At 36.8% G+C, this 27674-nt stretch overlaps 1 protein-coding gene across 1 annotated transcript in view; it reads right to left on the reverse strand.

Annotated features, from left to right (window-relative positions):
• Positions 1–27674, reverse strand: part of ZRANB3 (zinc finger RANBP2-type containing 3) — a 302090-nt gene that overhangs the window by 122114 nt on the left and 152302 nt on the right. The window contains 1 exon segment of the mRNA XM_032594393.1: positions 483–661. Coding sequence (XP_032450284.1) covers positions 483–661 — 179 coding nt within the window.

The raw sequence follows: 27674 nt of genomic DNA on the forward strand, positions 1-27674 counted from the left end.
ATACACCAAAAAGGAATTTATTTATTTATTTATTTATTTATTTATTTATTTATTTATTTTTAATTTTTTTTTTTCAACGTTTATTTATTTTTGAGACAGAGAGAGACAGAGCATGAACGGGGGAGGGGCAGAGAGAGAGGGAGACACAGAATCTGAAACAGGCTCCAGGCTCTGAGCTGTCAGCATAGAGCCCAACGCGGGGCTTGAACTCACAGACTGTGAGATCATGACCTGAGCCGAAGTCGGACGCTCAACCGACTGAGCCACCCAGGCGCCCCCCAAAAAGGAATTTAAAGCATTAAGTATACTGCTGGGTTTTAGATAAATAATACAGATTTTAAAATGTAAAATAAAATTCTCCACTCTACTCTCTTAGTGCTAAATTATGGCTAATAGGTTATACATCATTCTAAACATTAGCATTTACTAATTACATGTGAGAAGGCTTTTTTCCCCCTTAAAGATTAAAAAGTTGTTCTTACCCAATATCAGTTTTATTCTGAATAACATTGATATCCTCTGGACTTAGCTCTGGGATCCATTTCTCCATTTCTTCTGTCCAAGGGTATCTCAGAGATGAAGGGACCACTATTAAAAGCGGCCATTCCTCCTTATAGAAGTAAGCAATTGCAATTGCCTGGATTGTCTTTCCTAGACCCATCTACATTAAAAATAAATAAAAAATACATAAATACATAAGTACATAAATAAATGCTGACATATTTTAAATGAAAATACTTATCAAATATTTACTTAAGAGTCAACAAAATAATTTTCTGATGTAAAATCAATTGGATTACATGGTTAAAAGCTCATGATTATGATGACCTTTAAAATTCATTAAGCAAACTATTATTTTCCAATCATTTGTGACTGAACTTAGAGACAAAATAACCTGTAATTTAAAATATTAGTTATACTTAATTCATATAACTTAATTTTAGAAATATTTATGTGAGCATTTATAAGTTCTCTTGGCACAAGAGTAAATGCCTTACTATACATCACAATACCATGCTATTTTAAAGCTAGAAGAAGGCATAAAATATGCACATTTTACAAAAAAAGTAAGAACAGAGAGGTTAAATTATCTGTTCAACTTAACAGGTAGTTAACTGGATGCAAAATAGTATGAGAAGCCAGGTCTCTGGTGTCTTAGCACTTGTGTTTTCACACTTACCTTATAATGCCCCATTTTTAATAAGCAGTAGTCATTTAAAAAGAAGTTACTAAATGAATGTTTTTAGTGGTTTTGTTCATAATACCCAGAATATGAAGACAACCCAAACGTACTTAAATGGGTGCATGGATGAAAATCATGGTATATCCTTGTAATAGAATACCATTTATCAATAAAAAAGGAGCAAACTATTGCTATACACAACAACATGAGTGAAATCCAAACACATTTTGCTAAATGAAAGAAGCCAAGCCCAAAAGCCACAAACCATGTGATTCCTTGTTTAGGTCATCCAGAGAAACACAAAACAATAGAGACAGAAAACACATCAGAGTCTAGGGATGGAAGGAGGAGGGCAGCATGAAGGAATCTTGGAGGATGATGTTCTGTGTTTTTTTTTTATTTTTTTAATCTTTATTTTTGAGAGAGAGACAGAGCAGGGGAGGAACAAAGAGAGAGGGAGACGCAGAATCCAAAGCAGGCTCCAGGCTCTGAGCTGTCAGCACAGAGCCCGATGTGGGGCTCGAACCCATGAACCATGAGATCAAGACCTCAGCCGAAGTCGGACGCTTAACCCACTGAGCCACCCAGGCGCCCCAATGTTCTGTATTGGTTGTGGGAGCACTTATATGTCTGTATGCATTTGTCACCTTAAAGAATTATACGTGTAAAAAGGATGAATTTACCTAACAGTGTGAATTATACCACAACAACACTGCCTTTTTAGAAAAAGTAGTTATTATTGTGAACCATAAGAGAAGGACAAAAAGACCTAAGTCCTTCTGACGTGACTATTCAAAGAGAAAAAAGACACAAATACCTAAAACAGTTAACTTATACTACTAAGTTTTAAATGCTTAGCAAAATTGGGGCGTCTGGGTGGCCCAGTCTGTTGGGCGGCCTACTTCGGCTCAGGTCATGATCTCGCGGTCTGTGAGTTTGAGCCCCGCGTTGGGCTCTGTGCTGACAGCTCAGAGCCTGGAGCCTGTTTCAGATCCTGTGTCTCCCTCTCTCTGACCCTCCCCCGTTCATGCTCTGTCTCTCTCTGTCTCAAAAATAAATAAACGTTAAAAAAAAAAAATTAAATGCTGAGCAAAATTAAAGAGGAAAAGATAAAAAGGAAGTTTGGACTTTTAGCAAGCCTCCACTAAGAAAATCTTGTTTTGTTTATGTATTTTTCGCTTAACTACTGCTATTAACAACAACAAAAAAGAAATCCTAGAATATTCAAGCAAGTTTATATTTATATCAATCACACTCGAAAAGAAAACTAGTGTGAATTACTTAGGAAAATGTTCTTGTGACTGGAATAAAGACTGTCAAAGGGAGACAAGGTAAATGAAACATAGGAAGTGACTTTGTTTCTGTCCTGGTGTTCAGATATTTGAACATAAAAGCAAATTAATGAAAAATAAAGATCAAGATTGTTCAATTCTGTGGGACAAGCAAAACCCAGGTAGAGAAAAATTAGGAAAGAAGGTTAATGAAAAGATTTTAGTGCAAGAGCAATAATATTAGCTAACATTTCAAAGTTCTGAGGCAAATAACATTCAAGAATAGATCCAAAGCTAAGTCTAAAAGCTTTTAATGTACACAAATAACCTAAGTGCCCATCAGTGGTTGAACTGAAAAGTTGTGGTATTTATATACAATGGAATATTATTCAGTCTTTTTTTTTTTTTTTTTTAATTTTTTTTTTCAACGTTTATTTATTTTGAGACAGAGAGAGACAGAGCATGAACAGGGGAGGGGCAGAGAGAGAGGGAAACACAGAATCGGAAACAGGCTCCAGGCTCTGAGCCATCAGCCCAGAGCCCGACGCGGGGCTCGAACTCACGGACCGCGAGATCGTGACCTGGCTGAAGTCAGACGCTTAACCGACTGCGCCACCCAGGCGCCCCAATTCAGTCTTGAGAAAGAAGAAAACTCTGCCATTTGACACAACCTGGGTGGAATGCAAGGACATTATGCTAACTGAAATAATCCAGACAGAGAACGATAAATAAAGCATGGTAACACTTATAAATAGAATCTTTGGGGGAAAAAAAAGAAAAGAAAAAAAAAGAAAGCACCAAACTCATAGTAACAGAGTAAAAAAAGTGGTTGCCAGGGCTAAGGGACAGGGAAGACAGGGAGAGGCTGGCAAAAGGGTACAAACTTTCAGCTAGAAGATGAATAAGGTCTGAGAACCTGAGGTAAAGCATTGTGACAACAGTTGATAATACAGTGTTTATGACTGAGGGTTGGTGGGACGGTGGAACTCAGATGTTGTCACAAAACAAAATAAAACAAAACAAAACAAAACAAAACACCAGAAAAGTGTAGATATGTGAGATGCTGATGTGTTAAATATATGCGGGGGAATCATTTTACAATGTATACATCTGTCAGGTTACCATAATGTAATTTACATGTCTTGAAACTTGTTTTTCTGTTATACCTCAATAAATCTAAAATTTTTAAAAAATACTGGATATATAAGCTTTTAATATTGAAACAAAATCCAGTTGCAGATAAAAATTCTTTCTTATCTACTGTTTGAAGAATAAAATTCATGTTAAGGTAGGCAGGGTTTGGTAACAGGTTAAAATAACGTAGGAATGTAGACACACTCACAAAGATACATATTTTATTACAACATTAGGGGTGACTGGGTGGCTCAGTTCGTTAAGCGTTTGACTTCAGCTCAGGTCATGATCTTGTGGTTGGTGAGTTCAAGCCCTGCATAGGGCTCTGTGCTGCTAGCTCAGAGCCTGCATCTTGCTTTGGATTCTGTGTCTTCCTTTCTCTCTACCCCTCCCCTGCTTGTTCTGTCTCTCAAAAAATGAATAAACATCAAGAAAAAATTTTTTAACAAAATTAAAGCATTTTACAAGCTAATATTCTATATCTCTTTCTAAGGAATAGCATACAATCCCAACCTTTAGGCCTACATAGCCAAATTTAAGATTTATCCGACGGTAAAAAAAAAAAAAAAAAAAATTAAAAAAAAAAATAAAAGGGGCGCCTGGGTGGCGCAGTCGGTTGAGCGTCCGACTTCAGCCAGGTCACGATCTCGCGGTCCGTGAGTTCGAGCCCCGCGTCGGGCTCTGGGCTGATGGCTCAGAGCCTGGAGCCTGTTTCCGATTCTGTGTCTCCCTCTCTCTCTGCCCCCTCCCCCGTTCATGCTCTGTCTCTCTCTGTCCCAAAAATAAATAAACGTTGAAAAAAAAAATTAAAAAAAAAAAAAAGATTTATCCGACGGTAGCAGACCTAATCCTAAGAGAAATAAATAACTTTTATATTACTTAGTTTTATAAACCCAAACCAAAGAGCAATTATGCACCAACATCTGGTATAATGACTGGTATGTTTTCTTGTTCTCAAAGGCCCTCCAATACTCATAGCTGAACCAACTTAAACATCCCTGGATTCTGAGATCAGTATGGCTTCAAGGCAGTAGTAATTTACAAATTACTGATGTTTCCTGGCTTGGGGTCATTGGTATTGCTGCTTATACCTAACGATGACAAAGGCGTACATTTCCAGGAAATGAGCCATGGCCAATTCTGTGTGTATGGACCATACCACTAAGTAACTCTATGCTACAGCTATGGTTACCTGGTTTTGCTTTCTACAGTGGGTTCACAGACCATTTTCTTAATTTAAACTTCTTTGGAAGTAAGGGTCTGTTTGCTACAGTAACTTTCTGGGATGTAGGATTCTTTGGGACTCCAGATTTTATACTGGATCTTTACCTTCTACTTGCTGATTAATTTCCTTGGTGCCTTTCTACGTGGACCTTTTCACACTTCATGTAGTGTGACTTTGCCTATGTTAGCCTTCAAGGCACCTATTAATGAGCCACTTAACTAAATTTCCTAATATTGTCTGCTACTAACATAGGGACACAGATCTTCAATAGGGATATGTGGGGAAAAAATTGAAACAATAGATAGAAAAAAACACAGTTGGGGAGAGAGAAGTTATGAACTGAGAAAGGGGAAGAGAGAGGAAACTAGCATAAATACAGGAAAGGATAAGAATACTTCTGATGTTTGGAAAAGCTAATCTAATTAGAAGTATGAATTTTTTTTAATCTCCTGGTTCCCTAATCTTGCTTTCTTGTATATTTGCTACTATATTACACCAACTGAATAAATTCTTAATTCGAGATATGTCATTTTTCAGCTCTAAAGTGGTCAGCAGACTCTTTTAAAATTTAGTATTTTTAGATTCTTTTTAATAGATTAAATTCTCCATTGAAAATTTTCATCTTTTCATTTCTGTTGTCCACCACTTCCTTGAGTTTCTTGAATAGTCAATGCTATTTTAAAATCTCCTTCTGATAACATCAACATATGATCACCTGTGGATTGTATTCCTAATTTTTTTTTGGTACTGTTTTCTCAGCACTCCTTTTATTTTTCATTGGATTCCAGAAATTAATTGTGAAGAAGCTATAGAAGCTTTAGATGATAAATTCACCCAGGTGGAAATTAGGTTAAGTTTTCTTTAGCCAAGGCACATTGAGTACCAGCAGATACCTCATTCCCTTTAAGTCTTGGTTTTAGGTTTTGTAAGAACAAGTTTATTTCAGTTTTGTTCTTATTACTAGGGTATGGTCTTTACTACTAGGGGGTGTACTTCTGGAGGTCACCATAAGCCCAGACAGTGTATTTACCAAGATTCTTCCACCTTGACAAGGCACAACTCTGATCTGTCTCCTGAGTACCACAATAATGCTGAAATCTCTGCCTTATTCTTTCTCCTCCAACTACAAATTTCTGCTGGGTATTCTGGAGTGGCATCCTGTGGAAGTACACTTTAGGGGATGGCTAGTGTGTGAGGGTAACATGTATGCAGATTTCTCGGGTCTTTCTCTCAAGTTACCTCCTCTCTGGGATTTTTCTCTTCATGTCCCAATGGTTCAATGCATACTGAGACCTAGAAAGAGCTAGACCGAGTAGTCTCTGATAGAAAACAGGTGTAAGCAGCCTGTTTCAACTATGTGGCATCTGGCTTTAAGAAGAGAAAGAACTGAACATACCTCTAGTGATAGATCTAGGCAGCTGAAGAATAGAAAACCAGTTTGGGGAGCTATGAGTGTACTATTTCATCAAGTTTAGGAAATTCTAAATATTTTCTTACTGTTCCCAGCTATCTTATCACATGATTTCTTAATAAAGAATTATGACTGCCTTTTAAGAACTATTAAATTTTAAGAAAGTATCAATTAAGAAATAAGGAGCCATTTTAAAAAGAAAGGTTCCCAAACCAACGAGTCTTAAGTATAAGAAATGATGGGGCACATGGGTGTCTCAGTCAGTTAAGCATCCCACTCTTGATTTCACTCAGGTCATGATCTCATATTCGTGGAATCGAGCCCTGCATCAGACTCTGCACTGACAACATGGAACATGCTTGGGATTCTCTATCCCTCCCCATTCATGATCTCTCTCTCTCTCTCTCTCTCTCAAAATAAACAAATAAACATTAAAAAAAAATGGAAGGATTAATTTAGCTAAGGAGATAATGTGCTGAATACAAAAATAAACAATGGAAGCAAAGTAAGGTGTATAATAAAGAGTCTGATTCCATTTTTAATGTTTGAATGCTGGCATCATCATTCTTAATATCCAAAACAAATTTTGAATAGAAGAGTCCATCCTGCCTCCTTAGGGTGACCACAAGAACAGGAAAGCAATTTCTCAATACATGTTAATAAACTGACATTTTAATTTACAGGAAAAATTTTCCTTGAGCTTTATTGCCTTGAGTAAAATATCTTAGGTTCTGATCAACTTGGAATCACTGAAAAGAATGTATTTCTGAATCTGCATAGTTAGAGATGGCATACCTATGCCATTAGATGATTTACCTAAAAAATGAGGCTCTAAATAGTTTTTATCTGGTTACTTTTCTAGGTTAAAATCTCAAATCTTCTACTGAGCATCTCTTTACTTTAAAGAGAGTGTAGTTGGGGTGCCTGGATGGCTCAGTTGGTTGAGTGTCCGACTTCATCTCAGGTCATGATCTCACAGTTTGTGAGTTCAAGCCCTGCGTTGGGTTCTGTGCTGACAGCTTGGAGCCAGGAGTCTTCTTTGGATTCTGTGTTTCTCTCCCTCTCTTTGTCCCTCTTCTGCTCACATTCTTTCTTTCTCTCAAAATAAATAAACATAAAAACAAATAAAGATCATATAGTTAAATAACTAAAGGTGATTTCTGGAAATTGGGATATTTATCAACATGGATGAAATTAGACAGTTGCTAATGTTATTCCATAGGTTTTTGCTATTGGTTGTTCCTCTTATAGACACAATCCAGTAGAAAATAAAATTTGATGGCACGTCCTCAAATAAAACACAATTCAAACTAAAAAGTATAAGTATATTACCATAATCTCATGCTCCCATTAAGGAAAGAGTGGATCTCATACTCTTGGAAAACTGAGCTCTAGATAAAATTTGTACATAGGAAAATAATTGTTGGAACAATTTTTTGCTATATATATATATATATATATATATATATATATACACATATATATATATAAATTTTTTTAATGTACTTACATTTCAAGCATTTTCCAAAGAATTTATAGTAGTGTAACATTCCATTATAAAACCAATAACACACTCACAGAATTTGGATATACAGAAGTAACTATACTCAGTAAGTGGTTCAAACCCTTTGGCTCTCACTACAAAAGAATCTGTTAGGGTGAATGGTCCAATGTTTCAAGAAAATTAAGTCTAAATCATCTATTAAGAATCAAAGCCATAACTCAATAATGGTACAACTGTCTAGGTACTACCTAAGAAGAATTAAATTGAATATTTTAACTTCAAAAGTACATTTTATCATTGTATTCAAAATAATAAAACACTATTTTATTTAGGAGAATAATTCTAGATTTTCTAAATGTAATATGCCACAAAATTATTAAGAGCAATTAAATAATTATGATCCTGTCACAAAGAATTTCATTTTCAATTTTTTGTGATTGCATTTATATAGCAATTGCATACAGAGGATGTCTCTTGATTGAGAATTTGTGTGACTAAAAGTTTTCAGTTAAAAAAATTTTTTTTGGAAGTTTCCAGTTTTAAAGTTAAAAGCAGTTTGTATATTTAGAGTAAGGATATAGGTTTATCTTTAGAGTAGGTAACCAATTTGTTCTAGAACAGACTCCTTTAAAGAACACTTTTAGATACATAGACTTTAAATCTTAATGAGAAACTAAATTCAGTAAAGAAACCCACATATACAAATGTCAGACTGAAATCCTATGTTCAATTATTTATTTCTTTTAAAGAGATGTGTGTTTTAGCAGAACTTTTTCCTTATCCTTGTAGATTAAGTTATACAGGCATACCTCATTGTATTGCTCTTCATTTATGTGGTTTGCTAAGTGTTGTTTTTTTTTTTTTAATTAAAGGTTTGTGGAAACTCTGTAACAAGCAAGTCTATTGATGCCATTTTTCTAATAGCATTTGCTTACTTTATGTCTCTGTGCCACATTTTGATAATTCCTGCAATATTTCAAACTTTTTCATTATAATTATATTTGATTATGGTGATCAATGATGAGGCATCTTTTGATGTTACTATCATTAACTGTGTTGGGGTACCACAAACCACGCCCATAGAAGATGTAAAACTTAATTGACAAATATTGTGTGTTCTGACTATTCCACCAACCAGCTGTCCCCCCATCCTTCTCCCTCTCCCTCCTTGGGCCTCTCTATTCCCTGAGTCACAATAATATTGAAATTACGCCAATTAACAATCCTACCATGGCCTCTAATGGTTCCTGTGAAAGGAAGAGTCTCACATCTCTCACTTCAAATCAAAAGCTAGCTAGAAATGATTAAGCTTAGTGAGGAAGGAATGTTGAAAGCCGAGAAAGGTCGAAAGCTGGGCCTCTTGCACAAAACAGTTAGCCAAGTTGTGAATGCAAAGGAAACGTTCTTGAAAGAAATTAAAAGTGCTACTCCAGGAAACACATGAATGATAAAGAAAGCAAAACAGCCTTATTACTGATATGGAGACAGTTTTAGTCATCTGGTTATGAGATCTGCTTCAGATTCTGTGTCTCCCTCTCTCTCTCTCTGCCCCTTTGCAGTTCATGCTCTTTCTCAAAAATAAACAAACATTTAAAAAATTTAAAAAAAAAAAAGCTTCAAAGGATAAGCTCTGGTAGGGGCTAACCCAATTGTTGACTTGAAGTTGAAGTCAATGCTCACTTACATTCCAAAAATCCTAGGGGCTTTAAGAATTATACTCAATCTACTCTGCCTATATTCTACAAATGGAACAACAAAGGCTGGATGACAGCACATCTGATCACCACATGGTTTAGACTATTTTAAGTCCACTGCTGAGACCTACTGCTTGGAGAAAAAGATGCCTCTCAAACTATTACTGCTAATTGATAATGAACCTGGTCCCTCAAGAGTTCTGGTGGAAAAAAATGTAAAAAGAGATGTAAGGCATGTTGTTTTCTTGCCTGATATAACATGTTGTTTTCTTGCCTAATATAACATCCATTCTGCAGCCCTTGGATCATGGAGTAATTCTGACGTTCAAATCTTATTATTTAAGAAATACATTTCATGAGGTTACAGCTGTCATGATGATTCCTTTGATGAATCTGAGCAGTCAACTGAAAACATTCTAGAGAGGATTCACCATTCTAGATGCCATTAAGAACATTCATTGTGATTCCTGGGAAGTGGTAAAAGTATCAACATGAACAGGAGTTTGGAAAAAGTTGATACAACCCTCCTTGATGACTTTGAAAGATTCAAGATGTTACTGGAGGCAGTAACTGCAGATGTGGTGAAAATAGCAAGAGAACTAGAATTAGAAGTACAGTCTGAAGATGTGATGAATTGCTATAATCTCATAACACTTTAACAGATGAGGACTTTCTTCTTATGGATATGGAAAGAAAGTGGTTTTTTGAGATGGAATCTACTTCTAGTGAAGATGCTGTGAAGGTTGTTGAAATGAGAGAAAGAGAAAGACAGAGAGAGAAAGACAGAGACAGAGAGAGACTGTGTGTGTTGGGGGGGGGCGGGGGGCAGAGAGAGAGTGGGGGATGGAGAATCCCAAGCAGGCTCCAAAATGTCAGCACAGACACAGAGCTTGATTCCATAACTGCAAGAACATGACCCAAGCCAAAATCAAGAGTCGGATGCCTAAATGACCAAGCCACCCAGGTGCCTCTGAGGTGATTATTTTTGACAATCAGCAGACACAGAAAAGGCTGTGAAAATGGAGTACAAGTTATAATTTTGGGGGGAAAATTTACATGTATAAAGGGAATTTCTTTGTGTGTCTCCCGCTCTGTACCTACAAGGGAGGGATGACTGAAAAACACAACTTGTATGAATAGAGAAGACAATGACCTAAATTTGCATTAACCACCTATTCTTGTTTACAATGCTTTTCCTGATAACTTCCTATTACTGTTCGAACCTCTCTTTCTTTCTTTCGTTTAGCTGAAGATAGTATTTAAGATGGTGGATTAGGCCATTTCAGGGAGTTTAATCATTTTTCTTGGGTATCTCCACTCTGTACATGAAGTATTCATTTTAATAAGCTTCTATTTATATTTCTCTTCTCTTTTATACAGAAAGTCTCAGCCAAGAACTCAGATGTATAGAGAGAAAATTTTATCTCCTCCCTTACATTCATAATTAGGTTTAAAGAGTCATAAGGCATGGTAAAAAATGAGATACTTAACTGTAATGTGAAATGATATGTATTACTCATTCAAACAGTACCACTCCTAAGGTAAAATAAATATCAGGATAGAATAACATAGATTAGGAGTTGCTTTTCCATATATTTTTCATATCTTTTTAAAAATCTGTTTCGTAAAGTTAAAATCAGATGAACAAGCTGTAGTAAGATTCTATTCTCCATATGTATTATGGGATTAGTGCCTAGAGGATTTCTTGAAAATGAACACCCAACACAAAAAGAACATAATTATACATGCTGAGTAAATAAAGAAAGAAAAGGAAAGAAAAAAAGTAGTCCAAACTTTGGTTTTGACCTCGGTTCTTAAAATCTAACATACTTATGAGTGTTTGCTAGATGAAAATTCAGGCTTCCAGGCACCAACTTGACAAATTGTAATTTAAAGAAACTGGGCTTTCAAAAGAATGTCTACACATTTTCTTTCTTTCCCTTTCTTTCTTTCTTTCTTTCTTTCTTTCTTTCTTTCTTTCTTTCTTTCTTTTCTCTCTAGAGCAAGAAAGAGAGGGGGAGAGCATGAGTAGGGGAGAGGGGCAGAGAGACAGCAAGAGAGAATCTTAAGCAGAGTCCCACACAGGGCTCTATCCCACAACCCTTGGGATCATGACCTGAGCTGAAATCAAGAGTCAGATGCTCAACAGACTAAGCCACCGAGGTGCCCTATTTTTTTAAAATATTTATGTATTTTTTTTGAAACTAGACTTTTTTTTTTTTTTTTAAACTTTTTTTTTTTCAACGTTTATTTATTTTTGGGACAGAGAGAGACAGAGCATCAACAGGGGAGGAGCAGAGAGAGAGGGAGACACAGAATCAGAAACAGGCTCCAGGCTCCGAACCATCAGCCCAGAGCCTGACGCGGGGCTTGAACTCACAGACCGCGAGATCGTGACCTGGCTGAAGTCGGACGCTTAACCGACTGCGCCACCCAGGCGCCCCGAAACTAGACTTTTAAAATAATGGCTCCTAAAGTGATTCTCAGGTGGATGTCTCTCAGGCTGCATTTTGGGAATAACTACTTTAAAGACTACATTTTATGGGGAAAAAAATCTTAAGAGTATTTTGCCCCAAATTTGGACATTTATTATCAAGATTTTTTTTTTAAAGGTGAAACCAGAATTGATACTTTCAGCGTTTTGCTTTTGAACTATTAAATTCTATGTAACTTTGTCACTTAAATGATCTTCAATTAAAATTCCAAGGCAGTACCATAAACAGTGCTTCCTACTATTAGAAAGACAACAATAGGCCCAAAATGATGTCACTTAGAATAAGACACCAAGCCAGTGAAACAAAGCTTAATACCTAATCTAATAGCAGTTTCAACTTCCCCCCAAAAGTCTTAACAGGTCAGGAAGGAATCTTCTGTTAGACACACTGATGAGTCTCCACAAAGGCACTCTCCATTCCCCAAAGGAAGATGAGGTAATCTGCAAGATAAAATCCACAGTTCTTCCCCCTAAGGAAAAGAGACTCTACTTGGAACAATCTATTCTTTCCTTTTGTTTATAATTTTTGAGCACCCACCTTTTCTATAAAAACTTTCCATTTTATACAACTCTTGGAGTTGCCCTCTACTTGCTAAATGGCATAATGTCCGATTCATGAATTGTTAAATAAAGCCAATTAGATCTTCAAATTAACTCTGTTGAATTATGTTTTTCTAACACTACTTTGCTATATAGTATATAGAATAACTTCAACAAAAACAGAATTTTGCTTCTAACTTCACAATCTGTTTAGATGAACTAATAATTTAATATAAAAAGACATTTCAGAAATTTAATAAAGACTCTAAAAGGGAATCTAATTTGTACAATGCTTTATCTGTTATTTCATACTGTCAATTAAAGAGCTTGATTAAAGGGGCTATGATAAAAAATTAAGTAAATCCCTCCTTTTTATTTTTTATTTTTAAAGTAGAGATCATGCTCAGTGTGGAGCCCAATGCAGGGCTTGAACTCACGATCCTGAGATCAAGAACTGAACTGAGATTAAGAGTTGGATGCCTACCTGATTGAGCCACTCTGGTGGATCAAGTATTTAAAAATTGGAAGAATAAATAACTCACATCACTAAAATATCTAGTTATGATACAAAGAAACAAAACATAATGGAAGCAAAATGTGTGGAAAAATACAAAATTACCCATGTTGTATGGTAGCATTGTAAATATGCTGTTCACAAATGTAAATAAAAGAGTCTCTCAAAAGCAAATGAAAACAAGGACTAAGAAACAAAGGGCGGGAGCTTGGGACAATAGTGGAGTAGGAGGATCCTAAGATCACCTCTTTCCATGTTTACAACTAGATTATCATCCACTTTCAAGTCAATAAATCCAAGAGTAATTCAAAGACTGGCAGAACAAACTCCACAACTAAATATAGAGAAGAAGCTACATCTGAAAGGTTTGGAAGGTCGCAACGGTGGAGGGAGGCTGCCCACAGGAGGGAAGGAATTATGTGTGGAGAGAGGGCAGAAAAAAGATCCCTCTCACTAGGGAGCTCACATGGGGAAGACTAATCCCCATAACATTTGGCTTCAAAAACTAGAGGGGTTGAAATCCATGACTCTGTAAAACCAATGTGACTTGGAGCCTGGTACTAAAAAAGTTACCTGACTCACTATTGGACAAGTTGGGAGGGTGACATATCTGTCACCTGGTCAGTGCCCTTAAAGAGACAACAGCCTACACTGAGAGGCAACATAAAAACAGTTTACACAACACGAGGGAGCCAAAGGGAGAAAGACCTGTTCATAGTGACCTCAGAGCATGTGGGAGACTTCTCTGAAAACAAGGGAGCTGGCAGGAGCTATTTTTCATCTCCCACCACCCCCCCAGCATAAACACAGAGCCACCTGCAAAAAGTGGCGTTGCACAGACCCTTGCTACCTAACCTGATATCATATCCTGAACTCATATCCATGAGTTCTCCATGAGGATTCACCTGCCTCAAGCTTGCTAGCCTCAGCCCTGGGATGAGGGAAATTTTTGTTAATGTCATGTATTTCACCCACTCACCCATCAGGTGCACAGCACCTCCCTTGTTCCACACTCATCTGCTGCACTATGTGCTCCAGCCACCATAACACAGGACCCAGCCATTCCCAAATTCATACCTTGGCCATCCTGGTGCACATTCCCCAGCATCCCCATTGTTTAGGGGATTCAGCACAGGACTATTGACCCAACGCAATTTTGCTAACACTGCCACTCCACTATCAAGTTATCAGGTGGGCACACTACCATAAGCTGAGTCCCACTAACACCACAGAGACCAAACACAGCTCCAAACAGGCAGAGAGTCAGTGCAGTTATCTGCACTGCAAGGAAAAATAACTCAGACACAGTAATAGGGTGTAAGCAACACAGATAGGATACTCTTCTGACCTGCCATGTTACGCTGAACAGGGAACACTGCATTGAAGGACAATCCAGGAGCTTTTCTTCATAAAGTCACTAGTCTCAAGAGCAGAAGACGCAGAAACAGACACAGAAAGACAGACAAAACAAGGAGACAGAGACGTTTATCCCAAATGAAAGAACAGGAAAAGGCCACAGCTAGAGATCTAACCAAAACAGATATAAATAACATGGCTGATAGAGAATTTAAAGCAATGGTCGTAAGGATACCCATTGGACTTGAGAAAAGAGTGGAAGACATGAGTCAGACTTGTAACAGATAAGAAATAATATAGCAGAGATAAAGGACACAATAAACTAAATGAGAAACATGCCTGATGGAATGAACAGCAGCATGGAAGAAGCAGAGAAATGAATTAGCAACCTAGAAGACAGAGTAATGGAAAGTAAACAAGTTGAGGGGCATTGGGTGGTTCAGTTGGGTAAACACCTGACTCCTGATTTTGGCTCAGGTCATGATCTCACTGTTCATGGGATCCAGCACTGTGTCGGGCTCTGTGATGACAGTGTGGAGCCTGCTTAGGATTTTCTCCCTCTCTTTGCCCTGACCCTGCTTGAGCTCATTCCCTTTCTCAAAAATAAATTAAAAAACTTAAAAAAAAAAGTAAGCAAGCTGAACAAAACAGAGAAAAGAATTATGCAAAACAAGAATAAACGTAGAGAACTCAGTGACTCGATCAAATGTTATAACATTTGTATTCTAGGAGAGCTACAAAAAGAAGAGAGAAAAGGGGATAGAGAATTTATTTGAAGAAAAATAATAGCTGAAAAATTTCCTAATATGGGAAGGAAACATATATTTAGGTCCAGAAGGCACAAAACTCTCATCAAAATCAACAAATGCAGGATGGCTCAGTTGGTTAAGCGTCCAACTTCAGCTCAGGTCATGATCTCAGACATTCCATGCTCATTGACTGGAGGAACAAAGATTCTTAAAATGTCTATACTACCCAAAGCAATCTATATATTTAATGCAATGTCTATCAAAATACCAATAGCCATTCTTCATACAAGTAGAATAAACAATCCTAAAATTTGTATGGAATTACAGAAGACCATGAGTAGCCAAAGCAATCTTGAAAAAGAAAAGCAAAACTGGAGTCATCACAATTATGCGTCTCAAGTTATATTACAAAACTGTAGTAATCAAGAATGTGGTACTGGCACAAAAATAGACACACAGATCAACAGAATAATCGAAAATCCAGAAATAAATTCACCATCATAAGGTCAATTAATCTTTGACAAAGCAGGGAAGAATATCCAATGGGAAAAAGACGGCCTCCTCAAAAATGGCGCTGGGAAAACTGGACAGCAACATGCAAAAGAATGAAAGTAAACCACTCTCCTACACCATATACAAAAATAAATTCAAAATGGATTAAATACCTAAATGTGAGACCTGAAACCATAAAAATCCTAGAAAAGAACACAGGCAGTTAACTTTCTTTGACAACAGCATAGTAATTTCTTTCATGCTATTTCTCCTGAGGTAAAGGAAACAAAAGCAAAAACACACTACCGGGACCACATCAAAATAAAAAGCTTTTGCACAGCAAAGGAAACAGTCAACAAAACTAAAATGCAACCTTGTGGAATGGGAGAAGTTATTTACAAATGATACATCAGATAATGGGTTAGTATCCAAAGTATATAAAAAACTTACACAATTCAACACCAATAAAACAAATAATCCAATTAAAAATTGGGCAGAAGTCATGAATAGACAGTTTTCTAAAAAAGACATCCAGATGGCCAAGAGACACATGAATAGATGCTCAATATGACTCATCATCAGGGAAATGTAAATCAAAATTACAGGGAGATATCACTTCACACCTGTCAGAAGGGCTAAAATCAAAAAGACAAAAGGGGCACCTGGTGGCTCAGTTGGTTGAACGTCTGACTTTGGCTCAGGTCATGATCTCACGATTCATGAGTTCAAGCCCCACATCGGGCTCCGTGCTGACAGCTCAGAGCCTGGAGCCTGCTTGGGATTCTGTGTCTCACTCTCTCTCTGCCCCTCCCCTGCTCCCTCTCTCTCTCTCTCTCTCTCTCTCTCTCTCTCTCTCTCTCTCTCTCTCTCTCTGTCTCTCTCTCTCTCTCCAATAAATAAATATTAAAAATTTTTTTTAAAAAGACAAAAAACAAGTGTTGGCAAGGAGGAGAGAAAAAGGCACCTTCTTACACTGTTCTTGGGAATAAAAACTGGTGCAGTCACTGTGGAAAACGGTATGGAGGTTCCTCAAAAAGTTCAAAATAGAATTACTTCATTATCTAGCAATTGCACACTATGTTTTTACACCGAAAATACAAGAACACTAATTCAGTGGGATGCATGTACCCCTATGTATATTGCAGCATTATTTATAATAGTCAAACTATGAAAGCAGTCCAAGTGTTCATACACACACACATACACAATGGAATATTATTCAGCCAAAAAAAGAATGAAATCTTCCCATTTGCAACAATATGGATGGAGCTAGACAGTATAATGTTAAGCAAAATAAGTCAATCAGAGAAAGACAAATACCTTATGATTTCACTCATATGTGGAATTTAAGAAACAGAACAAGCAAAGGGAAAAAATAAGAGACAAAGAGACCAATCAAGAAGAAACAAACTCTTTTTTTATGACTTTTTTAAGTTTATTTTTTTATTATTTCAGAGAGAGAGAGAGAGAGAGCGAGCGCACAAGCAAGGGAAAGGCAGAGAGAAAGAGGGAGACACAGAATCCAAAGCAGGCTCCAGGCTCTGAGCTATGAGCACAGAGCCCAATGTGGGACTTGAACTCACAAACAGTGAGATCATGACCTGAGCCAAAGTCGGAGGACCAACCCATTCAGCCACCCAGGAGCCCAGTCTCTTAATTATAGAGAACAAACTGATGGTTAACAGAGAGGAGGGGATGGAGGGATAGGTTAAATAGGTGATGGGGATTCAGGAGTGCACTTGTGATGAGCACTGGATATGAAAGTGCTTAATTACTACATTGTATACCTGTAACTAATATAACACTGTATGTTATCTAACTGGAATTAAAATAAAAACTTAAAAAAAAAGAAATGAAGGACAGTAAACATTTGTACTTGGCAAGTCTGATTATTGACATTGATGATCATAGATCAAATCACATAAGATTTTATAAGAGATAAGATGAATAAATCCCTTGCTTAGCACTGTGAATAATTACAGTGGGGTGCTCTATATCCTTTTTTATGTGGCAACACTATAATTAATCTTAAGACAACATCAGAATTAAGAATGAATAATTTCATCTTGAAACTTAGATCAGAATATTAAAATAATATTTTCTTCAGTTATATGATGACACATAAAAATTGTGGTAGAAGTAAACAGTGACTCCATTTATTTGTGACATGAAGAAAACTCTTTCAAAATAAGGAATCAAGTGTAAGTCAATAAAAAGCAAATAAATCATAGCTTCAGAAAGAAATTTTTCACAAGGTTATTACAACACTGTTTAAAAAGTACTTGCATGAATCTGTCAATTCATGTGTCGACATGTAGCAATCACTTTAGAATCATGAGAAAGAACTTGAAATCTCAATCCAGTAATTTTTGAAGATGTTAATTAAGCAATGTCAGAGATTCAGTACTCAGATTCTGAACTAAGAACCTTTCAAGATAAGTTTTATATATATAACAAAGGAAGTAAAAAGGAAGCCTTCCGAAGAAAAGTTTTTTTAAAAGAAAAGTAAGAACTCACTAAAATGGCCATAAAAAATGAAAAGGAAACAAGCAAAAAGAAACAAAATGCTAATCACATCTTCTACCAGTTGCCAAAATGCCACTATTGACTAAAAATGGAACCTTAATGAGTTGGGTAGATAGCTTTCAACAGTTACAAAGTAAAAGATGGCCAACAAAGACTCAGATTACCCTGGAGAATTGTAGCTGAGATGGAACCAAGAATGTGAATAAAATGAGGCTGCAAAATGAATTTGACATCTTACCAAAAATTAAAATTGCTGTTTAAATTTGCTTAAGTTGTAAAGAAAAATCCAGGGCTACTAAGGAATAAAAAAGAGAAAATCATCAATACTTTATTACTTAAAAATATTATTTATATGTTTAGAGAATATTTAGAGAGGGTTGTGTTGTGTGTGTGTGTGTGTGTGTGTGTCCCCAACCACCCCATATCACAGTAGAGTTCCCTGAGTCCACACTATATAATTTTCTTTAAAGCATAATCTGTACAGACTGCTTCTGTATTAGACAAAGTTACAGACCATTTCTCCTACAGTGCAATGTCACGTGAACCCCAGGGAAGTATTATAGCAAGGTGAAATATATTTAGTTTCTGACATGTTTATTGCATAGGGATGCCCTTTGCTTTCCCAATATAAGTAAATATGTTATTGAATATCTTCTCTTTTCTTTCTCTTTCTTTCTCCTCTACTAGAACTAATAATGGCTCCAAATTTCTTAAAGGAGTCTATGTACAAAAAAGGCTCAAAAGTGCACAGTCCGTCAATTATTACTTAAGGAATTCAATTTTAATCCATGAAAAGAAATGAGATATGTCAAAATTATGATAATGGCATCATATGCTAGTCAAAAGTCCTCATTTATTAAATATTATCCATGTCAAAATAAAAAATTGACTCTTCTTTTGTAGGACCAGTAAGTAGAGAAAATGTAATACATCTTCCTAAAAAATAAATTCAAATTGGGTTTAGAATCGAAATAAATGTTACCTGCAAAATATTAATGACTAAAACAATAAACACAAATAATAAAAGTCAATTTATATGAGGAAGAAGCATATGTTAAGTCCTAACTGAGGTTGATTTTAAATTACTGATATTAAAAATAAAGTAGTTCATTGAATTCATCATTAACATGCAATAAATTTTTAAGTTAAAGAAAATAACAAAATATGAAAATGTTGGGATAAAAAAGTAGTAAGTTTTAGGAATTAACATTAGAATTAAAATAAGATAACCAACCCTATAAGTAAATTAATGATATATTTTGAAATAAACTAAAATATAGATTTTACGTAAAAATGTATTGAAAGGTGACAAAATATTAAGCTAATCGTATTCATTTATTTATGCTTTTTAGTATAATTTACCATTAATAACCTCAGTACTAATATTAATGAAAAAAGGAAAGTCATTTCGTTTTATGTGGGTAACTACAAACCCCACATAGCTTCATTTAGGTTAAGGTCCCAAGTCAATAAACTAAGATTTACTACCTAAACAAAGATTTAAAACCTAACAGTTTCATCTCACCATTAAAAGTCACTTTTAACCAGTCAACATGGGAATTTCCTGGTCAGCACTAGGAAATTTATTGAAAGACCCCTCTTATTCCACGTAGGAGGTTGACTACTACTAAATAATAGACTCTTCTTCTCTTTTTAATGCTTATTTATTTTTGAGAGAGAGAGAGCATGAGAGGGAGACACAAAATCCAAAGCAGGCTCCCAACTCTGAGCTGTGAGCACAGAGCCCGATGCAGAGCTCGAACTCCCGAACCATGAGATCATGACCTGAGTGAAATTGGACACTTAACTCACTAAGCCAACCAGGCACCCCAATAATAGATTCTTTACTAACAATTTTCTTCTTTCCACTCCCTTTTTACCTTTAAACACTGTTTCTTTTCTGTAGTCTTTTGGAGCTCCCCTCTACTTGCTAGATGGGATGCTGCTGGATTCATCAATCAATTAATAAAGCCAAAATTTACTCAGTTGAATTTTCATTATTTAACAGATTTGGGGGCAGCAGTGGGATCTGAAGTGAAGTACAGGGCATTTGGAGACAATGAGAAACACAGACATTGTAACCTGCAAACCCTCTGAGTATACTGTCTTTGAGAGCATGGTCTTTGCTGCCATTTGCAAGGGCTGTGGGTAAGCTCTCTTGGCTGGGAGCTCTGCTTTTTGTTTTTGTTTATTTTGCATTCAGTCAAGTCACCTGATCTAATTGGATTTCCTTGGAGGGACAGGTCTGCTTGAGCTGGCAGATCAGGTTGCCTGGAGCCCAAATAAACTGGCATATTTGCCGACAGCCCAGCTGAGCTGGCATATTTGCCCAGATCCAAGCCTCTACCTTTTTAGACCACAGCCCTCGAGGTAGAAAACCCTTGCAAAGTTTCACATGATTTTTTTCGTGTGCATAAGGTTCTTGTGGCCAGGATAGAGTAACTTCTCTTGGTTACTACCAATACACTAAGGTGTGCAAGTTTGTTGGTCTTGCTTTGTGTAGATAAAGGTTATTGCTAACAGGGATCTCAAAGGCCAACAAGCTGAAAAAATTGGTGAGCACAGGTCAAGCATTTAAAGGCTGTTAGACTGCATGAGACCTCAAGATTCCCATGATTAAATAAGTTGGTTATAGAAAAGATTAAATTAACACTAGTTCACCCACCAACCCCAAGAAAACTGTGCAACAAGGTACACTGTAAAACACGCACAATTCCCAACCCAGCAGCACATCCCTTTTAGGTTTTAGTTAGACTGTGAGAAACCCAAAGTTTTAGGGAATGGGCTCCTTACATTCTAAACAGTCAAGCATGCCACCTTCCAGCACATGTACTTATTCTATGTCTAAGAACTTTCATCCTGGAAGTTGCAGATATCTAACAGAAACAGCAAACTTTTACTAAGCTGGTCTTCTGCCCTGAGGAACTTGGGTTGGTAACTGTCAGGTTGCGGGCCCCAATTAAAGCCAGACAGAAATGTGAGCTGTGCCCCATTTGCAACTAGATATGGCTGGACAGAAATGTGGGTTAACTCCATTTGCAGCCAGGGTCCTACCAAATTGATGCCAGCCTATGGGAGAATTACGAGTTAGAAAATCAATGACCATAATGGAGAAGTGTATTTGAAACTGAGGGTCCCCAAATTAAGCAGAATGGGATACCTGTTTTAATTGGCAAGGAGAAGCCTCCAAAAGTTTCCAAAATTCCAAAGTAGTTTCATTTATAGATTCATTGCAAAAGGCTAAAGGTAAGAGGTACCTAAAAGACTGACATAAACTCCTATTGCTCTCCTCTTTCCTCCTTTGAGTATTCATTCTACTAATCCTGTCTCAATTGTTTTTCCACTCTGCAAAGACCATACAACTATAAACAAAATGTGGAAAGTTAATGCAATTGCAGACGACCTTACAACCACCTTAAAATTGGGGACCCTATATGGCCCCTCCCAGAGTTGATGAAACTGAGGAATTTTCTGGTTAACTGCTGTATTTTTACCTTAAACAACCAATGGGAAACTCTGGTAGGTACCTGAGCCTGCAGAGGGGATCCTGGAAAAACTGGCAAAAGCCAGCAAATGGTGGAAATTCATAACAGTATCACCTCTTTCCCAATCTCTGTAGTTTCCAGTTGAGAAAGGAAAAGAAAATTTCAAATTGCCCCATCCTTTCCAAGTCCAAACCCACTGATCACTGATCCTTTCTCTTCCAAAGACACAAAGCTATTGCCCCCTCCTTGTTTCGATTTGTGTCACTGGGTTTGACTTTCTGTCTTCCTGGCATATTTAGGTTGTTTGTTCGTTCTTTGGCTATCACTGGGAGTAACTCTGGATCAAGTGAAGCTAATAACATCCTTTCAATCTCTTTGAGGACCCCTCTGACACTAAAAGAGCAGTTACTAAATACTGCCAGAAATATTTAAAATTAGAACTATGCATCCAGAAGGAAAGAAGTAAATTTGAGGATAAAGTGGTCAGAAAGGTGGATCAACCCATGGTGTCACTTAAGTTACCACCCAATTCTTTGAGAGATTGAAAGTAACTGTTCTTATCTTACAAAGCTTTACACAACTAGACATGTAGCTTTAGAGGCAATTCAAAGTTCACTTATTCCTTTACCAATCCTAAAACTTCTCCTATTTATCTTGAAGTGCTAATAAATTATTGGTTTTATGAAAACAAAGTCTTTCTTGGAGGAACTTGCATTCTTTCCTTGTCACTTAAAGTTATACATCTTATCATATTTTTAAAATGTAAACATAGCCCACAAACACCTAAGAATGAGGAAACAAAAAAAAAGAGGCCTTTTAAAAATACAAACTGCTAAAAGGCCTTTGTGACCAAACTCTAGCACAGCCTCCTTAAGATTAATTCCAGGGACAAATTTAAATTTTAAAAATCTTCTCCACAAATATCAGTAACTGTAGGGTCCTTACATCGGTCTGTGTGTGTGACCAAATATATAGGTTGCAAATGTGAGATATTATCTCCATCTGCAGATAATATTGCCAAATAATCTGCAAAAGAGTTGTAGTTTGTTGGTTTGAAGACAAGCACTTGTAGGAATGGGCATTCTAAAACTCTCAGAAACTAACTAAAATGTTTTTCTTTTTTTTTTTTTTTTTAATGTTTATTTATTTTTAAAAGACAGAGAATGAGCAGGGGAGGGGCAGAGAGAGAGGGAAACACAGAATCTGAAGCAGTCTCCAAACTCTGAGCTGTCAGCACAGAGCTTGACATGGGGCTCAAATCCATGAACTGTTGAGATCATGACCTGAGCCGAAGTTGGACGCTTAACTGACTGAGCCACCCAGGCACCCCTCAAATGTTTTTCAAGTTCATGTGATCTTGGAAAATACTCAGTTGTTGGTTTAATTTTAGAATAGACATATCTTTATAGTAATCAGCATTAAAAGTAAAATTTTTATTCTGCCTGGGTTTACTTGAAGTTCAATAAGTTGATGTGATCTCTGTTACAAACTTAAAAAGAAAAAAATATTCAGAGAATGACTGTGTTGTCTCATAAGGTTTTTATGGGTAATCCGAACATAATTAAGTAGAGGTAAACTGAATATGCGTAAATAAAATTTAAAATTTCGGGTAAACTTTTAAGTAGTCTCACAAATCTTTGTTTCAATTGAATTAAATTAAATTAACTAAAACCTTGAAACTTTGTTGAGTTAGGCTAAGTGATGAGTAAAGTTAAAATTAAATATTTAGATTATTTTCAAATAAAATACTAAAACATTAATTAATGAACATAGGTTTATCTAATTTTGGCTTCCTTATTGCAGAGACATTAAAGATAGATTTGGGTCTGTTAGTAAATATGCTTTTTTTTTTTAATGTTTATTTATTTTTGAGAGAGAGAGACAGAGAGAGAGAGACAGAGTGTGAGTGAGGAAGGGACAGAGAGAGAGGGAGACACAGAATCCAAAGCAGGTTCCAGGTTCTGAGCTGTCAGCACAGAGCCTGATGTGGGGCTTGAACTCACCAGCCATGAGATCATGACCTGAGCAGAAGTCGGAAGCTTAACCAACTGAGCCACCCAGGCAACCTAATGTGTTTATGCTTTATTCAAAGACTGTATTTATTTACTGAAGAAGCACATGTTTATACAAATTATGAAATGTATTCATAAATTTGCAAATCCAAACAATGTTAGTTTAATAGTTGACAATTGTTTACTTATTAGTGTTAACTAGAAATTAAAATTTCTAAGAGTTCAGAAATCCAATAAATGTAAATAAGCACTGGAAATAATAAGGGAAACAACTCTGTACACAATGAAAGTAGGATGTGTGTTTTTGATAAAAAAAAAAAAAAGTATGAGGAGTACAGATGAATTTTTTTGTTATAGTTGTTGAGGGAAAGGAAAGTAATTTTGTCCTAAAGTGGTCGTGGTTGTTTAAAGAAGCAAAATATAGGGCAAAATCTAAATGTAAAAAAGAAAGTTGCAGGTTTGTGGAAAAGGAATCTTTGAAAAGGAATTTTAATGTGTGGTCAGGCTAGCTAAGACTGGAATAAATTTAATTAAAAATAAGTTTTAAAGTAAGTTGGTCCAAAATTAGAATTTGGTTTTCTCTCTGTTATAAAGACAAAGTTTTCTTGGATTACTGGTCTGCTCTTTATAAGAAATTGTAAAAGGGCTTTTTTTTCCTTAACCTTTTAACTAATCGTCTAGAAAACAAGATTTTGGGTTTTGTCAAAATAATTTTCTATATCTTCATCAGGTCTTTGATTGCTTAAGAAAGCTAAACTCTCTACTAAGAAAGGCTAATTTTTGTTTGTTTTATTTTACATCTGTTTAACTTTCTGTACTTGCCTATGGTCTTTCACTGTCACCATGGGTAAGTGATAATTAAGTATTGTTTTATAGTGACCTGGTCTTATTTGACCAAGTTTTGTGTTGTTTTTTGTTTGTTTGTTTGTTTAGTTTTGTTTTTGTTTTGTTTTGTTTTTTTGAGAGAGAGAGAGAGAGACAGCGTGAGTGAGCATGAGTGGGCGAGAGGGGCAGAGGGACTGAGAGAGACAATCTTAAGCAGGTTCCACACTCAGCACAGAGCCTGACATGGGGCTCAATCCCAGAACCCTGGGATCATGACCTGAGCTGAAATGAAGAGTCAGAAGCTCAACTTACTGAGCCACCCAGGTGCCCTTAAAACCCTTTCATTTTCTGATAAACTACCCAAATCAAATTCTAAGTGATGTCTTTCTGACCTGAAAGAAACTTTGGGATTTTTTTCCAGAGGGCCCCTGGGGCATTCTAAAGGATCTATTAAATTGATTAGGCTTATTTGCTAGGTTAAATTACATGGGAAGCACTGTCAAATCAGAAGTAATACTAAGTTTATGTTGTATTTGTAAAACTGTGGCACACATGGAAAAAGCCCATTCTGCATCTGCAAAAAACCTGCCTCTCAGTGCCAGACTTGTGACATGGCAGCAGTCTGTTCTCAAATCAGAGAAATTAAAGGGGGGTAAACAATGGCTGTAAAATAATAAACAGGGCTATAGGAAAACCAATACAACTACTTGGTTCTTCTTGGCTCCCTGGCAAGCCCCACTTTTTGGTTTTTGTATTCCTTCACCCACCACAGTGCATTTAAGAGGACTCAAATTATTGGGGCACCTGGGTGGCTCGCTCAGTCGGTTGAATGTCCGACTTCGGCTCAGGTCATGATCTCACAGTTTGTGGGTATGAGCCCTGCATCAGGCTCTGTGCTGACAGCTCAGAGCCTGGAGTCTGCTTTGGATTCTGTGTCTCATTCTCTCCCTGCCCCTCCCCCACTTGTGCTCTGTCTCTCCCTGTCTCTCAAAAATAAAAATGTAAAAAAAAAAAAAATTTGTAAGAGGACTCAAATTATAAACAGACATTGATGGGAAAACTTCTACAATAATGAAAAAACAGTCTACTAGCAATATCTGGCTTATCAGGGCCACAATTATAGAAAAACTATTTTTGTTTCCAAAGGCCTCAGATCTATTCCTCTGTAGCCTTTAAGCACCTGTAGCTGGACTTCACTCAGCTGCCACTTAGTATGGTTATCAATATGTTCTTGTTATTATATATATATATGTTTTCTAGACAGGTTGAAGCCTTTCCCTACAGCAAGGCTAATGCCCTCACATTGGCAAAGAAACGACTAGAAAATGTATTTTCCACTGGGGTATAACTTTATATAATCTCCAGTGACTGAGGCACCTACTTCACGAAGGGCAAATCATAAGAGCTTTAATGAAAACCTTACAAACTTCATGGAATTTATCAGTACACAACCTTCTGATGATCCCTTATCTCATGATAGTAGTATGACAACCTACTCTTAAGTCTCTAATGTCTTATATTTAAGTCTGTCAGCAACAGCTTTAAAAAAGCCCTCCTGGGGGTGACTGGGTGGCTCAGTTGGTTAAGTGTCTAACTTTGGCTCATATCATGATTTCATGTTTTTGAGTTTGGATCCACATCGGGCTCTGTGCTGACAGCTAAGAGCCTGAAGCCTGCTTCAGATTCTGAGTCTCCCCCTCTCTCTGCCCCTCCCCGCTCACTCTCTCTTTCTCTCAAAAATAAACATTAAAAAATAAATAAATAAAAAATCTCTCCTGGATCCCAATTCAAAGCAATGTGTTTGTTAGCCACAGTCTAGAGACTGGTGACTGGGTATTCTAGAAACATCATAAGAGGAAGACAGTGCTCATGCCCTGTTGGAAGCAACCTTACCAAGTGCTTCTGACTATTAATAATGTTCTAAAACTAAAAGGTATTAAGCCTAGGATACACAGCTAAAGAAGGCTCCATCTGACACCTGCTCCTATACAGATGTTGGAAATCTCTGAATAAAACTGATGTAGAAGAGAAGTAGCTGACATCAAGGTAGACTGCTTTTGCCCAAGATGACAGATCAAGACTTCATACTTTAACTAAACATGAAATGCTTTCTCCTTCTTTTCCTTTCCTTTACTCTGGCATTGGCCTAGAAAGATAACATCCTCAACTATATCTCCCAGGCCACTGCTAAGGGGCAACCTCTGGAATTTACAGCAAACTTTTATTTCAGGGTGGGAAAAAGGAAAAATGATTAATGTCATTGGCTGACTCCCCTAAATTTTCATCATGAGTCAAACAGGACCTACCAGGAGGGTTTCATGATTCAAGATTCACTCCTTTTGGCAGGTCCCTGTTTCCCTGGTGAGTGATAAATGTAAATGAGACTTTGATCAGGAATTTTCCGTTAATTCTTGAAATCATTGCACAATCTACTGCTAAAATAGTAGCTGCCAATAAAGAACCCTAGACCCACTAGCCAAAAGAGTTCTTGATTAATAGGATAGCTCTTAATTATTTTTTAGCTGAGCGAGGAGATGTGTGCTGTAGCCAACACCACATGCTATACCTGGATTAACACTTCCATGGAAGTTCAAACTTGATTACATAAATCACTAAGCACGTCACTTTAAAGAAAGACTCCTTCAGGAGGGTCTTATATGCTTATATGACTTGTGTGCTTTTGATTTGGGTCTTAGGGACCATGGCTTCGAAGTACATGCTGAACACTGGGAATCTTACTGTTTATAGCAATCATAATAATGTCCCTGCTTTACATGCTTTCAAAAGCTTTACATGCATGTGCACAGCCACTAACCACCAATTAGATGATCTCCCTAAAACTGAAATGGCAAAAGAACTAAGAAACGACCAACTTACAAATTGTGAATCCGTGAATATCAGAGGTTAAGAAAAAGTCATGACCTATGAATACCACACAAAGGAACAATGGTGAGAGCTTCAGAGCAGTAGCTGAAAGTGGCACTAATGACTTAAATTTTGGTCACATCTTAGTTAAGTTCAGAGTCTGATCAAAAGGGGATAATTGTTCAAAGAAACCCCACAGGCCCCCAAATGTCATCATGTAACATAAGGCCTGAACTCAGTAAACCAAGACTCAGTACCTAACAGAACTACAGTTTCAACCTGCCATTAAATGTAACCTTTAACCAGTCAACAAGGGAATTTCCCAGACAGCATTAGGACATTTACTGATAGACCCTTTTTGATCCTCTTACGGGGGTGACCTTGCCTGAAATAA

This window comes from Lynx canadensis, chromosome C1 (assembly GCF_007474595.2).
Source record: "Lynx canadensis isolate LIC74 chromosome C1, mLynCan4.pri.v2, whole genome shotgun sequence".
Lineage (NCBI taxonomy): Eukaryota > Metazoa > Chordata > Mammalia > Carnivora > Felidae > Lynx > Lynx canadensis.